At 59.2% G+C, this 16,122-nt stretch overlaps 3 protein-coding genes across 5 annotated transcripts in view; 1 reads left to right on the top strand and 2 right to left on the bottom strand.

Annotated features, from left to right (window-relative positions):
* Positions 1-35: 35 nt before the first annotated feature.
* LOC128751781 (actin-related protein 2/3 complex subunit 1B-like) lies at positions 36-2,431 on the bottom strand. Of its 3 annotated transcripts, none has more exons than XM_053853000.1 (10): positions 2,265-2,431; positions 1,913-2,052; positions 1,689-1,793; positions 1,407-1,629; positions 1,239-1,346; positions 942-1,181; positions 802-877; positions 539-738; positions 256-474; positions 36-154 (listed from the first exon to the last, which is right to left on the bottom strand). In XM_053853000.1, exons 2-10 carry the CDS (start codon positions 1,980-1,982, stop codon positions 136-138), a joined length of 1,260 nt encoding a protein of 419 aa, XP_053708975.1. In that variant the 5' UTR covers positions 1,983-2,052; positions 2,265-2,431; the 3' UTR covers positions 36-135. The 3 variants fall into 3 exon arrangements, with proteins under 3 accessions (XP_053708975.1, XP_053708976.1, XP_053708974.1); XM_053853001.1 differs by having other exon boundaries at positions 384-474; XM_053852999.1 differs by lacking the exon at positions 36-154 and having other exon boundaries at positions 161-474.
* Positions 2,432-2,649: 218 nt separating this feature from the next.
* LOC128751784 (actin-related protein 2/3 complex subunit 1A) lies at positions 2,650-6,722 on the bottom strand. The gene is made up of 11 exons (XM_053853004.1): positions 6,482-6,722; positions 6,044-6,120; positions 4,506-4,610; positions 4,227-4,449; positions 4,047-4,154; positions 3,878-3,981; positions 3,701-3,809; positions 3,546-3,621; positions 3,289-3,482; positions 3,127-3,217; positions 2,650-3,070 (listed from the first exon to the last, which is right to left on the bottom strand). The coding sequence occupies exons 2-11, from the start codon at positions 6,105-6,107 to the stop codon at positions 3,032-3,034; spliced, it is 1,113 nt and encodes a 370-aa protein (XP_053708979.1). The 5' UTR covers positions 6,108-6,120; positions 6,482-6,722; the 3' UTR covers positions 2,650-3,031.
* Positions 6,723-13,150: 6,428 nt separating this feature from the next.
* The window catches only part of hapstr1b (HUWE1 associated protein modifying stress responses b), a 5,439-nt gene continuing 2,467 nt past the window's right edge, over positions 13,151-16,122 (top strand). The window contains exon 1 of the mRNA XM_053853010.1: positions 13,151-13,519. Within this exon, the coding sequence (XP_053708985.1) occupies positions 13,330-13,519 (190 nt within the window). The 5' untranslated portion in view covers positions 13,151-13,329. The remainder of the gene's footprint in view (positions 13,520-16,122) is intronic.

Below are 16,122 nucleotides of genomic sequence, written 5' to 3'. Positions count from 1 at the left end.
GGAGTTGGGTTCAGTCAAGAAAGCTCAGACACCCACAGCGCTGTGGAGCTGTTTATTGGGAAAGATTATGACCAGCACAAGCAGGGAGCGGCCGCCGGAGCAGGAGCTGGAGCCCTCACACGATCTTCAGGTTCTTCATGGCTGACTCCAGAGTCTGGAAGAGACGCCCGCGGTCAGAGCCCTGTGTGTGTTTATACTGTTCCTGACAAAACACTATCTTTGTGGGGACCTTTGCTGATCCCCACAGGTCCAAACCTCAATTTGAGGATGAAGACTGAAAAATAAAACAAGGAGGTGACTCTAACTGGGATCCAGTCTGGTCCTGGTCCAGGTTCTGGAGGGTTCGGTGAAGGCTGGGGAAAGGGTGATGAAGTGTGTGTCACCTTGACGTCCCACAGGCCCATGGCCCCGTCCATCCCAGTGGTGCAGAACTTGCTGCACTGGTTGCGTCCGCCCTCCAGCACTGAGATCTGACTGTTGAAGAGCAAACATCACGAGTCTGTGGATGTTCATGGCGGCGCCGCCGCCACCGCCTCACCTGATGCTGTTCTTGTGAAGCGTGTTCAGGTCCTTGTCGCTGCTCTGGCTCTGGGACGCCCGGCGGTCCAGGTTCTGGAAGCGCTCCCGGGCGCTGAGGCCCTTCTGGGCCGCCTGCTTGGGCAGCTCCAGTTTGCCTCCGAAGGTCAGAGCCCGCGTGGTTCCGTCAAAGACGAACAGCACCGGGTAGCAGTCGTGACCCTGAAGAGGCGGAGTCAGCCAGATGCCGAGCGAAGGTGCGAGCCCGGCGCCGCAGCTACTCACCGCAGCCACCAGGCTGTTCTCGGTGACGAAGGTGATGCACAGCAGAGGAAGCGTCTCGGACCTCAGGCTGGAGACTCTGTGGTGTCCACAAAGGTCAGAGGTCAGGGGAGGCGGGGCAGAGGCGGCCTCAGATCTCTTACGTGCCGCCCTTCCCTCCTTCGGCCACCGACACCGTGGAGTCGTGGGAGGTCCAGGCCAGCCGGTGTCCTGAGTGAGAGAAGCAGACGCTGTGCACCCAGCCGCCGCCGCTGCCACTGCCCGCGGCCGGACCCTGGCCGTCCCCGGCCGACTCGAACATCAGCTCTCCAAACGGCATCTTGCCGCCCCACGCGGTCGGGCCGGGCTTCTCCTCCACCTCCTTGATGTAGGCGGAGAAGACCCTGTGGGCGAAAGGCGGGTTGGGTCCTGGCGGTGGGTCCCGGCGCCGCTCTGCTCACCTGCACTTGAAGTCGCAGCAGCCGGCGGCCAGCAGCACGTTGTTGGGGTGCCAGTCCAGACTCAGGATGGTGGAGCGGATGGGCTTCTTGATGTGTTTGCACACCCACCTGCAGGGGGCGACGCAGAGCTCACACACCCGCCGCCCGCAGCGCCGGCGTCCAACTCACCAGTCGTTCTCCTGCTCGAAGTAGCAGATGGAGATGAGGCGGGAGCCGCTGCCCACCGCGAACTTGTTCTCCCGCGGCGACCACTTGACGCAGCGAGCCGCGCGGTTGATGCGCAGGATGACCAGCGTGGGCTTCCAGGCGCCGTCCTTCAGCGTCCACACGTAGGCGTTACGGTCGGCGCCGCAGGTCACGATGCGGTTGCTGTCCGGGGCCCAGTCGATACCTGCGGGCGGGCGACCACCGTGAGCCCCGGAGGAGGGCGCCGCCATCGCCGCCGCTCACCTGTCACCTGCCCGTTGTGCTCCTTCAGCTCGTGGATCTTGGTCATCTTGGGTCCGTCCTTCTGGTAGATGTGGACCTCATGGTTGTTGGGACTGATGGCGACCTCTGCAGGACAAGAAGAGCGGCGTCAGAGAGCGTGGCCCCGGGAGTCAAGTCGTGGGCGTGCCGCCCCCACACAGGCGCAGGTGCGCGGAGAGCGCCAGGACAACGCTCGACACACTCACGGCTTCGCTCCTTGTTCCAGGCGTGGCAGCTGATGGGCTCCAGCAGGAAGCTGTGGTACGACATGGCCATTCAGAGGCGAGCGGCCGAACCAGGAAGCGGTGGCAGGAGGAAGAGGAAGTGGCGATGTAACGGTCCAGAGCTGGAGGGCGATGGAAGCAGGGTTCAGACAGAAGCAGCTCCGTTGCTCACCTCCACCGGTTCTAATGGGAACCAGACGAGAATGCGAGGAACGACGAGCGCGCGCGCGCACACACACACACGGAGCTCCGGGAAACTTTCCGACACCAACTTCAGCAGCGACTCTACCTCCCGCCCGCCCGCCCGCGCGCGCGCTCGCTCGGCTCTACTCACCCTGGAGGAAGGTGCGGCGGTGACGGAGGAACCGAGTTGAGCTCGCGGACTCTGGCCAGTCAACACGAACACCAGCGACGGAGTGACGAGGAGGAAGACGAGGGGCGAGGAAGGAGGCGCGTGGGAGGGGGGGCGGCGGCGGTGTGCACGCCCAGAACAGGAAGTGCTCACGGAAAAGTTTCGGAGAAGAGGAGGGGGGAGGGGGAGTTTGGGCCGTCAGCTGTCGCCATAGCAACCCGGAAACATCAGCTGCCACAAGGCCCGCTCCCAAAACCTCTGGCTCCGGAGACAGCAGCGCCCCCTGCGGCGGGGCGGAGTGGCCGCGGCTGCCGCCCCGCAGGCAGCTGCAGCCGGAGGCCGGCTGACATGCAGCGAAAGGAGGAGCAGAGCAGACGGGCTGCAGTGGGATTCATCTTTATTCAGGACGTCCTCAGTTACACACAAAACCCCGGCGGCTCCATGATTAGTGTGGTGGCTGCGCCGACGGCCGCCGCGGGCCAGGACCGGCGCACTGGTTGTTTTTTTTTTTTTTTTTGGGGGGGGGGGGGGGTCACCATCGATTCAAATCCAGAAAACAAAAGTTAAAAAAAGTCAACAGTGATGTGGCAAGTCAGCCCACAGAGTGTGTGTGTCCTGTGGTCAGTGCTTCAGCAGACACTGGCTCCGGCGGTCAGTCGTGTAAGTCACAGATGGGGTTTGGAGAGGCGGGCGGGGGGGCGAGGGGTGGGGTCAGGGCTCAGACCCTGCCCTCCTTCATTCACCGGCCTTCACATGATGCGCAGGCCCTGGATAGAAGCTTCTAGACTCTGGGGAGAAGAAGAGAGGGTGAGCAGCGGCCGGGGCGCCGCGGTGGCTTCGGTACCTTGAAGTCCCAGATGGTCATGGCGCCGTCGATGCCGGTGGTGCAGAACTTGCGACAGTCCCTTTTGTCTCCCTCGTAGATGGACACTTGGCTGACCAACACAAGCAGAGGAGTGGTGGTGAGCCGCGTGCGTCCGAGCCGCCGCCGCCGCCGCCCACTTACGTGACGCTGTTCTGGTGCAGCGTTTCCAGGGCGGTGTTGCGATCCTCGGTGGTGGCCCTCTTGTCCAGGTTCCTGAAGCGCTCCATGGCCGACATGTTCCTCTGGACGCTCTGCTTTGGCAGGTCCAGCTTGGACACGAAGGTGAGCGAGCCGCCATCGTCGCAGCGGAAGAGCATGGGGCAGCAGTCGTGACCCTGCAGACAGGTGTGGCGTGAGCAGGAGCGAGCGAGCAAGCGAGCGAGCGAGCGTGGTCTCACCGCTGCCACCAGGCTGTTCTCCGAGACGAATATGACGCTGAGCAGAGGCAGGAACTCGGTCTTCAGCTGTGAGGGGCTGAAAGAAGAAGAAGAGGGCTTCCTCAGAGCTCTGTCTCCAGCTGAGCTCAGCGGCAGGGGGCGGAGCTCACACGCACCTGGACGTCTTGGAACTGTCCACCACGGTCACGGTGCTGTCGTGGCTGACCCAGGCCAGGCGGTTCCCAGAGGCGGAGAAGGACACGGAGTGGACCCACCCGCCGCCACCTGCAGGACACAGAGGGCGTCTGTCAGCCCCGGGGGGAGGCAGCGAGGAGGGGCGGCGCCGGACGCACCTGCTCCGCCAAACTCTGCCAGCACCGCTCCAAACGGCATCTTGCTGCCCCACGGCGTGGGCCCCGGCTTCTCCTCCACCTCCTTGATGTAGGCGGAGAAGACCCTGCGGGGTGGGGCGGGGGGCAGCGGCATGAGGACACAGGCGCCCAAATCCGACCGTGCACTCACCTGCACTTGAAGTCACATGAGCCGGCAGCCAGCAGGATGTTGTTGGGGTGCCAGTCCAGGCTGAGGATGGTGGAGCGGATGGGCTTCTTGATGTGCTTGCTGACCCACCTGGGAACATGCCGCCGTCGTCACAAACACTCCGCCAGCAGGGTCACCACCTCCCCGACCGGCGGGACTCACCAGTCATTCTCCGACTCGAAGTAGCAGACGGAGATGAGCCGCGCGCCGCTGCCCACGGCAAACTTGTTCTCCAGCGGCGACCACTTGACGAAGGTGGCGGCGCGGTTGATCCTGAGGATGACCAGCGTGGGCTTCCAGGCGCCGTCCTTCTGCGACCACACGTAGGCGTTCCGGTCGGCGCCGCACGTCACGATGCGGTCGCTCTTGGGCGCCCAGTCGATGCCTGAGGCGGAGCCAGGCGTGAGGCCACGAGGGGATGCGACGCGGTCGGCTCCTCACCTGTGATGTGGCCGTTGTGCTCCTTCAGCTCGTGACTCTTCACCCACTGGTTCCCGCTCTTCTTGTAAATGTGAACCTCATGGTTGTTGGGACTGATGGCGATTTCTGCGGTGAAGCACAGAGAGGACGGTCAACAAAGCAGAGTGAAGCAGTGGAACTGGTCTGGCAGCCGTGTGCAGTGACGCCGCCGGTGGAGGAGGAGGAGGAAGAGGAGGAAGAAGAGGAGGAGGAAGAGGAGAGAGGAGGAAGAGGAGGAGGAGGAAGAAGAGGAGGAGGAAGAAGAGGAGGAGGAGTAGGAGAGAGGAGGAAGAGGAGGAGGAGGAAGAAGAGGAGGAGGAAGAAGAGGAGGAGGAAGAAGAAGAGGAGGAGGAGGAAGAAGAGGAGGAAGAAGAGGAGGAAGAAGAGGAGGAGGAAGAAGAGGAGGAAGAAGAGGAGGAGGAAGAGGAGAGAGGAAGAAGAGGAGGAGGAAGAGGAGGAGGAAGAAGAGGAGGAGGAAGAGGAGAGAGGAAGAAGAGGAGGAGGAAGAGGAGGAGGAAGAGGAGAGAGGAAGAAGAGGAGGAGGAAGAGGAGGAAGAAGAGGAGGAAGAAGAGGAGGAGGAGGAAGAAGAGGAGGAAGAAGAGGAGGAGGAAGAGGAGAGAGGAAGAAGAGGAGGAGGAAGAGGAGGAAGAAGAGGAGGAAGAAGAGGAGGAGGAGGAAGAAGAGGAGAGAGGAAGAAGAGGAGGAGGAAGAGGAGGAGGAAGAGGAGGAAGAAGAGGAGGAGGAAGAGGAGAGAGGAAGAAGAGGAGGAGGAAGAGGAGGAGGAAGAGGAGAGAGGAAGAAGAGGAGGAGGAAGAGGAGGAAGAAGAGGAGGAAGAAGAGGAGGAGGAGGAAGAAGAGGAGGAAGAAGAGGAGGAGGAAGAGGAGAGAGGAAGAAGAGGAGGAGGAAGAGGAGGAGGAGGAAGAGGAGAGAGGAAGAAGAGGAGGAGGAAGAGGAGGAAGAAGAGGAGGAGGAGGAAGAAGAGGAGGAAGAAGAGGAAGAGGAGGAAGAGGAGGAGGAGGAGGAAGAGGAGAGAGGAAGAAGAGGAGGAGGAAGAGGAGGAAGAAGAGGAGGAGGAGGAAGAAGAGGAGGAAGAAGAGGAAGAGGAGGAAGAGGAGGAAGAGGAGGAAGAAGAGGAAGAGGAGGAGGCTGCTCATGCAGCAGGTGTGTCTCCAGGAGGGGGGATGGAGGGGGGAAGACAAGGCTGTCAACCATCACTGAAAGGTGTGGGCGACTTTGACAGCCAAACGGTCAGAACTTGACGAGGAGGCCATTTTGGACGTCCACAACGCTCCAGTTGGACAGACGTCCAAGTCTCCACTCAGTCGCTCCTCTTCAGGATGGACTCGGAGCTGACAGGTCACTGACGTGGGAGGAAACCCGAGTGGGGCGCCAGCCGCAGGTCAACACCGCGGACGAACCCATCCGGAACCACTGAGCTCCATTTGAAGTTCCGACACCCAAAGAGTCGCGCGCTGCTCGGCACGGAACACGGACACGCGCGGGAGTCGGCGGACTTACGTGTCCGGTCGCGGTTCCAGGCGTGGCAGGTGATGGGCTCCAGCAGGAACTGGTGCAGGGACATCTCGGCTGGGTCCCTGCAAGTCACAACACACAGGCCTCAGACTCACAGGCCTCAGACTCCAGCCAGGCGCCGCGTCAAACGTCCTCGTGAACGAGCGCGCGGTGGCCTCGGCGTTAGCCGTTAGCTCGGGAGCCGCGGAGGTCGGCGACAAGACACGCCGTTTCGATGTCGACGCCGTGTTTACAAGTCGATGTCGTGACTTGAACCGAACCGTTGGCGCGGAGGAGCCGGCGAGCTTCCAGACCACCACCTGCGGCTCGGCTCCTCCTCGAGCTTCCACCGTGTGTGGAGCTGGCTCTGAAGCCGAGAGCGCACAGCCGGGCCGGAGACCCGCGCCGCGCCGCGCCGCGCCGCGAGCCTGCGCGGTGACTCACCCGTGGGAGTCCGGTCCGGAGGCTAGCCGGCAAGCTAGTGGCGCTAAGGCGGGTCGAGCTTCGCTGCTTCGCTCGGGAGAGGACGAGGATTCGTGGACTCTGGTCAGTCGACACGAATTCGTCCTGGACTGTCCGGGGAATATCGGGGCGGCCGGCGGGCGACGAACTGGAACATCCGGTGGAGGAGTGGACTGCCTTAGCTTAGCATCAGCAGGCTAACTCTTCCGGTCTGACGCGGAGGGCAAACAGCGCCTCTAGCGGACACTCGCGCACTCAGTCTCGGAGATCCGCCTCTGTGCGAGGAGGATTGACGTCACAGGTCAGAGGTCGAGGGACGTCTGGAGCGGACTTGAACCTGTGGCCTGGTGGCTGAAGGTTCAACATCAGCCCTTTCTCATCAACTGTGACCACACGTCCTTCTCTCCCGAGGCGTCGGCCGATCGGAGCTCACCGGGACGGGGGCCCGGGACCCAGGACCCGGGACCCGTCAGGTCCGGGCTCCTTCAGTCGGACGAGAGCCAAGTTCGTCAGCTACGAGACGGAGCTGCGTCGGTCGCCGGCTCTGACCTGCTGCCCGTCCTGCCAGGCTGGGGTCATGACCCGGGTCACCTACCGAGCCGGGCGCTTCTCCTGGTCCTGGTGTCGGCAGTGAGCGGGTGAGTGCAGCCGCCGCGGCGCTGGCGCTGTCCTCCTGCGGGCTCCTCCTCGCCACCTTCAAGGACGTCCCGCGCTGAAGCGCCCGGCGCCGCCTGCTGCGTCGGCTTCACCTCCGTCCTTTGTCCTTTCTCCTCTCCATGTGATCAGCGACCTTTGACCCCGCTCACCTGCTGGATTACTGGGGCGTGTGCTCACAGAGGATTAGCAGCTGCGGCTCAATGTCGCGTGCGGCTCTGCTGTGCTTGACTTCTGGGCCCTGCATGGCTGAGGCCCTCCTGGCCTCTCTCGCCGCCGCCGTCCGGGCCTCTCTGTTCTCGGGGCGCTTCTGGTGCCGGTCTGAGCTACTGTCCTACCTGATGCTGTCCGTCTCCAAGATGCCCTTCACCCCGCCGTCTGCTCCGTCGACGGGGAGGGAGAAGAGGGCCGGTTCCGTCTGAGCCTGACGCGGGAGGCGCAGGAGGAAGGACAGCCTCCCGAAGAGAGCGCCGTCGTCCTCGCGCTGCTGTCGCCCAGCGCAGAGGCGCGACCCGGACCTGGACCTCAGAGCCTTCGTGAAGATCTTGCTGCTGAACGACAAACACAAGTACGATGACGTGGAATACGAGGAGGAGGACTTGGGTCTCACCGAGTGGCTCCGTGGGCTGCAGAAGGACCCCGCCCGGACCTGGGTTCCGGACTCAAGAGTGAGCGGATGAACCAGCTGAAGTGAGAACTTTAGTGGAGAGAAGCTTCCGTGCTGAGTCAGCAGGAAGTGCTGGAAGGAAAGCTGAGGTCCAGAGTTGCACTGTGGTTCCTCCATGTTTGGGCTGCTTTCTGTGGAGCGAGGCTGGACCTCACACTCCGTGACGTAACCAGCTTTGGGGTGGGCAGGATTGTATTGATGAACCCCGCTGTTTCTGCTGGACACAGCAAACCAGAGTTCCAAATCTCTGCTTCACTGTCAGAGGAGATCCGACCCGGAGCCGACTCACTGGGATGGACGGGGATCCACTTCCACTCCTGAGGGAACCGAGGGTGCAAGACGTGGAGGTGGGGACTTGTGTGTCCGGCCACCTGCTCCACTCCGGCACTGGGACTCGGGACCGTCTCGGCCACGCGAAGGGCAACAGAAGAAGAGGTGGGAGCGGCATCGCCGAGGGAAGGAGCCGGCAGCTGCGGTTCTGCCTCCTGCCTGCAGCGAGCTGAGGCCCGGCCCGCTGAGCCAGACCCGCCGGGTCGGCGCAGCAGGGCCACGTCGTTCTGCCGATCTGGGCCTGCTTCAGATACACCTCCCCCGCCAGTCTGGACACACACACACACACTCTCAGGCCGGTTCTGGCCCGACACATGCCGCAGCACAGACTCACAGGGTGGTGTTGCCCAGAGACTGAGTGTCGCTGAAGGTCTGTCCCGTCAGCTCAGTGGCCCAGGCCCAGCTCCTGGAGGACGGCGGGTCCAGTCTCAGGTTGGCACTGAACATCAGGTTCTCTCGGACCGTCAGAGTTGCCATGAGGACGTGGTCCTGCCTGGGTCAGAGCTCGGTGAGGCCGGGCTGCCGGACGCGCGCCGCCTCCTACCTGCACCGTGTGGGCGGAGCTGGGCCGGAGGTCAGAGGTCACCGGCACCCCGTCCACCAGGAGCTTCCTGCTGGAGTCCGGCGGGGTCCTTCCATCAGGTCCAGAAGTGTGAGGAGGAAAGAGGCTGAAGTGCGGCTGTGAGGGGGAGGACTCACAAGGTCTTTCCACTTCCTGTGGCGCCCATGATGGCGTTCAGGCCAGGCCTCATCACGCCACTGCGGCGGACGGACACGCCGTCGGCTCCACACGTCTGCAGCACACGGACCAGCGGGTCTCAGGCAAGAGAAGCCTGGTGGTCCCTGAGAGTCTGGACCAAAGACGGGTCAGACTCCGCCTCCGCGCCTCATGCTTTCCCTTCCAAAGCTCGCCATGAAGGAAGAAGAAGGACCTTTAGTGCTGGTGCACTTGTTTGTTTACTTGCCCTCAACTGGCCAGCGACAGGTGGGTTCAGGATCTGAGCTGTGGCCATCAGCAGGGCCGCAGCCTCCCGCCTGTTCGCTCCTGACTCTTCAGGCCCGCGGCGGCACCACTTCCACAGCCCACTTGATTTCTATTGGAAGTGGAAGTCATGATTTGATGGGATTTTCTTTCTTTGTTACTAGTTTACTTTGGAGAGCTTTTAGTGAAATTCTTCATTTATTTATTTTTCTCATTTATTTTTATGTGAGGAAAAAAAAAAGGTTATGAAAGAGTGATTGACAGGTTGATCAGCCAATCCCCAAGTGGAAATAAGAGTAGCGCGAGCTTGCGGGTTCATGTTCCGCTTCAACGCGGCACGTTTGGGAGCGCACCAAAGGCAGTGACTTGAGCGTTCAACACCTCAAGCGTCAGGTTATTTTGGAGTTGGGATGACAGGATTCCTGGATCCACAGCCAACCGTTGACTTCACGGAGACTGCACCGTGTGAGGGGTCCCGGGTCAGCCCTAGGTGGCCAGCCACAGGAACCGCAGGAGAAGCAGGTTTGGAGTCAAGGACCACGTTCCCACTTGGCAACTGGTGGGGGAGGACCAAGCGCACTTGTACATATACGGGTCCCAACGTTACGAACTTTGGGGAGGGAAAGAAGGGGTTTTATTTTGGCGCCTTTTGTTTTGGTCATTTCCATATGTTTTTCCTTCTATAATTGTGTTCTATTGCTGTGTTCAACTCACCAGAGCTTTGTGAAATGTTGCATTGTTGTCTTTTATTGAGGCCTACCACTGGCTATAACAGCTGAGGTGTTCTGACCTGGACCGTTATCTTTAGTATGCAGGAGTTTAACTGGCGCCCACTTCAGAAGGGTGACTCTTGACACGTGGGCCGGCGTCTCTGCTGTGACCGTGGCACCAGGCGTGTGAGTGGTCACGCAGCAGCCAGTGGTGACGGGACGGGAGGCAGCGGCCAAGGCTTCCAGCGCCTCCGAGGGAACGGGACAGACACGACGGCACCTCTTGGCTCTGATGGAGGAGAGGAGTCCAGGCGTGTTCTGCTCTTTGGGTCAGTCCTCACTGGGCCTCATCTCCGTCTGCCTGGGTGACCAAGGGCTGGGTGTCACGTCACGGGCGACTGCACATGCTCCGTGGGGAGACCTGGAAGAAAGCCTTCTGTTCCGCTTGTCACTGCCCGATTTGCTTCCTCATCCTGTTTTGCTTCCAGGGCTCAGGCGTATGACGTCATTTCCTGTCCTCATGCGCACATGGGCGCAGCTGCTTGACTCATAAATGAGCAACGTCATGAGGCCACGCCTCGCTACACACTGCTGTCTCATCAAGAGAAGCAGAACTTGAATGACTAAAGGACGACGCCCACGTATTTTATACATACATCTCACTACATTTGACTTGTACTCAACAATTTGGATATTTTAACAAGATTTCAGATGAAGTCATTGGATCTTTCTATCTTGCCTACGAGGTCTCCGTTCATATGAGCATATACTCAGGAAACGACGTCTTGAAACACCAATGTGTGGACAGGAAATGACGTCATACGCCTGAGCCCTGAGGAAGCAAACAGGGCAGTGATGTCACGGCCAGATGTGGCCCGCCGGAAGTTCTGGGTCTGGAACCGGATGTTAGTAACACGCACGCGCAAGGTCCGTTTTTTTTTTTTTACTGGTTATATCGCATAAAGTGGTGGGTTTTTTAAATAGTTGTTAAAATAGTGTATATTTAACATAAAATCTGGAAATGATACATTTTAGGCGCATGTGCAAGTACGCAGTATTCACTGTGTGCGCGTCCAAGTCTGGAGCGTAATGACGTCACCACGTCGTCACAGTCAAACGTTCTTGTTGCAGCAGGTTGAGTTCGACTTGCGTCGGTCAAGATGAGGAGTTTCACCTGCTTCAAATGATGAAGAGATTTTCTCTGAAACGGAATCATTGACTGCAGCCTGTCAAAGCGCCAGAGGAAAGACATACGCCGTTCATCATGCAGTTTTGCATTGAAAGCTCTGATAATTGCACGGTTTTAACTTGCGAAATTTGTAATGTCCTTTTCAAAATACAAATGACGGTGTTCGTATTTCAAATGCCTTGTTTTAATGTTCAGTATCATTATTGTAATTAACTGTGCACTTGATACTTTTTTTAAAATTTTTGTTTTATTTGTATTTACTTAGTTTTCAGTGTCCGACTTCAATGAAAATAGTTCAACCCTGCTTATGAATTGAATGTATACACTTCAATATACTGATGTACTCTATAATTGGTCTGATAGATGGATGGTGTAAAGTCATGAACATTTTCAAGGCTTCTCCACTGACTGAGGGACTGATGAAGGATGTCAAATCTAAAGCTGAATCCAATCATGGCTTTGACCAGACGGCAGCTTCTTCTATACAGGATCCCACCCACAATAGCTCCGGTGAGTGGTGTTGTCCGAGGAAGAAAAGAGGTCCATGAGCAGCGTGGAAGAGGAAACCATGGAGGTTTGAGGGCGAGCAGAGACAGGCTTGTTTCTGGATCCACCATGTTCCATGGCTCTGGGTGAGAATCTCTCAACATATTCATGCTTCAGTCCAAGTGTGACTGCGTATGATGGTTATTGGTGTGAGGCACATCACCTTGTCTGTTGATGCTGGACCATGGAGGGAGAAAACAGCAAGTGAATTGGATGCGAGTCACTGAGTGGCATGGCCATATAAAGGACTTTAAACACCTTCATTGGGTTCATTTATGTGTATTTACATTTGAATGTTCTGTTTTTCAGAGCTGTCCTCAACAATCGTCCACAAACCACTGTGGCGTTATGATGATCATGGTGAATGCTGTCTTTCTTTTCATCCTCCTCTCATATCTACATCCTCTTTGCCAGTGTGCACTGTGCATTTGCATATCATCAGTGCCAGGCATCCTGTCATGTTGGTGTTGAACTGCATGGAGGATATGCGAGTGTTGTGGCGCGAATGTTGGGATCAGAGAGGCTTGAAGGTGAATGTGTTCAAGCCGATAGTAAGTAGGTGCATGTTGTCTGTTTCATCTGTTGAATTCTGTTCAGTCCAAATGTTTGGTGGCTGTAGATGAAGTTTTGTAAATAAATGTTTTTTGCTCCTCATGAGAGTTGTGATACTTGGGAAAACTTATTGATTTAAGTGACTGTTTCTGCTGTAATAAGATGAGTAAAAGCCACATTTGAGTACATATGATTAAACTGCAAGTACAGAGTCATTGTCAACTCTTCAAGAAGCAGCAGGTCGTTGAGACAATACCATTAGCCGAGCTGGTAAAGAGACAATCTGCTGTGGGACGGTTTTCAGGAACATGTTTAACACTGGTCGTATTGCATGGCTACTCTTCAAAGATCAGAAGGAAAGGAGTCATAGTAACACACAACATAAACAGACTCCAGCGCTGCACCAAGTTAGACATGAGCCTTGTTCAGCTCAAGTATATAAGAGGGACAGAAGCGTTCGCTCCTCATCAACCTAAGTGAAATAAATGCAGGGAGAAATGTTTCCTCTACACTATGCAATGTATTAGAAGCAATTACCTCTATATTAAATCTGTAATATCAGATAAAAACGTTAAAAACATTTTTTTTTAATGTTAAATATAGACTATTTTAACAATGATTACAAATATATTTGAGCGATATAACCGTGTGAGCATGTTACTAACATCCGGATCCAGACCCGGAACTTCCGGCGGACCGCATCTGGCAGTGACAATGCGCAAGGTCTACGAATTGCGTTTACTGATCGGCGCATGCTCACACGGTGAATGACACCGCTGCTTGCTGGTCATGTGACCGATGACCTTTGACCTTTGACCACACCACATGTCATCCGACGTCATCGGCAGTCTCGGTACCGGCTGCGGCTGCCCCCTGCTGGACACACTGCCGCCCCGCGCGCACGCTGTGTTCGGAGCTTGTTTTTAATGCTCGTGCGCTTTTCCCCCGTAAACCATCCAATCCGGACCGGTGTCCCGCCCACCAGCCGGGCAGCGACCAATGGCAGGCCGCCGCCGCAGGAAGTGGCTCGCAGCCGCGGCGCCTGGTCGCCATCGCTGCAGCGCCACTCGGGCGGACTCGCCTCTCACAATGCGGCTCTAGAAGCGGCGTCTCTCTGACCCCTGTCGCTGCCCGCCACTTACCGTCCGTTCGAGCGACCGGGCTCCGCTCAGAGCTCAGGCCGCGCCGCGCCGCGCCGCCATGGAGGAGCAGCAGGAGGAGCGCGAGGCGGAGATCCACGGGCCCGAGCTCTGGTTCTCCAAGTGGGAGCGACAGTGTCTGGCCGCGGCCGAGCAGGACGAGCCCAGCGAGGAGGAGGCGGAACCCAGCCGCCAGAAGAGCTGGCACCTCTTCCAGAACTCTGCCACCGCGGTGGCGCAGCTCTACAAAGGTCAGTGAGCAGGCGAGACGGGGGGGGTTCGGGTTAACTCGCCTCGTCCCGGGAAGCCCGGCAGAAGGTTGAGCCTCGCGCACAGGCGCCTTCCAACAAAGCCACGCGGCACGTGCGAGCAAAAAACGTACCGCCAAGCCTGGTCCCGGTCCGGAGGGCCACCCCCAGGACGTCAACCCCGTGGGGCCGGGAGTCAGTCCCCCGGGTGTTCTGGAGGTGGGGCACCGGGCGTCAGCTCCTGCTCGTCACGTGACCACCATGAGGAATGAACAGGTGAACGTGTTGTGTGTCCAGCGACAAGCTGCTGTGGCCATCTAAAGATGTGAGCTGCAGCAGCCCACTGTTGGGGTGTGTTGGCTTCGTGGCCTTCAGAGAACCTCTGACCACTGTTGGCGCTGCTCGGCTGAAGCCCCTCCCCCGCCGCGAGAGACATGAGGATTTAACCTGTCTGCCGTTGGTCGCCCCTCTTTCTCTGGGTCGCCCCTCTCTGTGTGTCGCCCCTCTCTGTGTGTCGCCCCTCTCTGTGTGTCGCCCCTCTGTGTGTCGCCCTCTCTCTCTGTGTGTCGCCCCTCTGTGTGTCGCCCCTCTCTCTCTGTGTGTCGCCCCTCTCTGTGTGTCGCCCCTCTCTGTGTGTCGCCCCTCTCTGTGTGTCGCCCCTCTGTGTGTCGCCCTCTCTCTCTGTGTGTCGCCCCTCTGTGTGTCGCCCCTCTCTCTCTGTGTGTCGCCCCTCTCTGTGTGTCGCCCCTCTCTGTGTGTCGCCCCCTCTGTGTGTCGCCCTCTCTCTCTGCGTCGCCCCTCTCTCTGCGTCGCCCCTCTCTGTGTGTCGCCCCCTCTGTGTGTCGCCCTCTCTCTCTGCGTCGCCCCTCTCTCTCTGTGTGTCGCCCCTCTCTGTGTGTCGCCCCCTCTGTGTGTCGCCCTCTCTCTCTGCGTCGCCCCTCTCTGTGTGTCGCCCCTCTCTGTGTGTGTCGCCCCTCTCTGTGTGTGTCGCCCCTCTCTGTGTGTCGCCCCTCTCTGTGTGTCGCCCCTCTCTGTGTGTCGCCCCTCTCTGTGTGTCGCCCCTCTCTGTGTGTCGCCCCTCTCTGTGTGTTGCCCCTCTCTGTGTGTTGCCCCTCTCTGTGTGTCGCCCCTCTCTGTGTGTCGCCCCTCTCTGTGTGTCGCCCCTCTCTGTGTGTCGCCCCTCTCTGTGTGTTGCCCCTCTCTCTCTGCGTCGCCCCTCTCTCTCTGCGTCGCCCCTCTCTCTCTGCGTCGCCCCTCTCTGTGTGTCGCCCCTCTCTCTGTGTGTCGCCCTCTCTGTGTGTCGCCCCCTCGGTGTGTCGCCCTCTTTCTCTGCGTCACCCCTCTCTGTGTGTCGCCCCTCTCTCTCTGCGTCGCCCCTCTCTGTGTGTCGCCCCTCTCTGTGTGTGTCGTCCCTCTCTGTGTGTGTCGTCCCTCTCTGTGTGTGTCGTCCCTCTCTGTGTGTGTCGCCCCTCTGTGTGTCGCCCCTCTGTGTGTCGCCCTCTCTGTGTGTCGCCCTCTCTGTGTGTCGCCCCTCTCTGTGTGTCGCCCCTCTCTGTGTGTCGCCCCTCTCTGTGTGTCGCCCTCTCTGTGTGTCGCCCCTCTCTGTGTGTCGCCCCCTCGGTGTGTCGCCCCTCTCTGTGTGTGTCGCCCTCTCTGTGTGTCGCCCCCTCGGTGTGTCGCCCCTCTCTGTGTGTGTCGCCCCTCTCTGTGTGTGTCGCCCCTCTCTGTGTGTGTCGCCCCTCTCTGTGTGTGTCGCCCCCTCGGTGTGTCGCCCCTCTCTCTCTGCGTCGCCCCTCTCTCTCTGCGTCGCCCCTCTCTCTCTGCGTCGCCCCTCTCTCTCTGCGTCGCCCCTCTCTCTCTGCGTCGCCCCTCTCTGTGTGTCGCCCCTCTCTGTGTGTCGCCCTCTCTGTGTGTCGCCCCTCTCTGTGTGTGTCGCCCCTCTCTGTGTGTGTCGCCCTCTCTGTGTGTCGCCCTCTCTGTGTGTCGCCCCTCTCTGTGTGTCGCCCCTCTCTCTGCGTCGCCCCTCTCTCTGCGTCGCCCCTCTCTGTGCGTCGCCCCTCTCTGTGCGTCACCCTCTCTGTGTGTCGCACTCTCTTGTGTGTCGCACTCTCTGTGTGTCGCCCTCTCTGTGTGTCGCCCCTCTGTCTGTGTCGCCCTCTTTCTCTGCGTCATCCCTCTCTGTGTGTCGCCCTCTGTGTGTCGCCCCTCTCTGTGTGTCGCCCCTCTCTGTGTGTCGCCCCTCTCTGTGTGTGTCGCCCTCTCTGTGTGTGTCGCCCTCTCTGTGTGTCGCCCCTCTCTGTGTGTCGCCCCTCTCTGTGTGTGTCGCCCCTCTCTGTGTGTGTCGCCCTCTCTGTGTGTCGCCCCTCTGTGTGTCGCCTCTCTGTGTGTCGCCCTCTCTGTGTGTCGCCCTCTCTGTGTGTCGCCCCCTCGGTGTGTCGCCCCTCTCTGTGTGTCGCCCCTCTCTGTGTGTCGGCCCTCTCTGTGTGTCGCCCCCTCGGTGTGTCGCCCCTCTCTCTCTGCGTCGCCCCTCTCTCTCTGCGTCGCCCCTCTCTGTGTGTCGCCCCTCTCTGTGTGTCGCCCTCTCTGTGTGTCGCCCCTCTCTGTGT

This window comes from Synchiropus splendidus, unplaced genomic scaffold (genome assembly GCF_027744825.2).
Source record: "Synchiropus splendidus isolate RoL2022-P1 unplaced genomic scaffold, RoL_Sspl_1.0 HiC_scaffold_37, whole genome shotgun sequence".
NCBI lineage: Eukaryota > Metazoa > Chordata > Actinopteri > Syngnathiformes > Callionymidae > Synchiropus > Synchiropus splendidus.
Note: the sequence above shows the minus strand (reverse complement) of the source record. Positions and strands in the feature narration are given on the sequence as shown.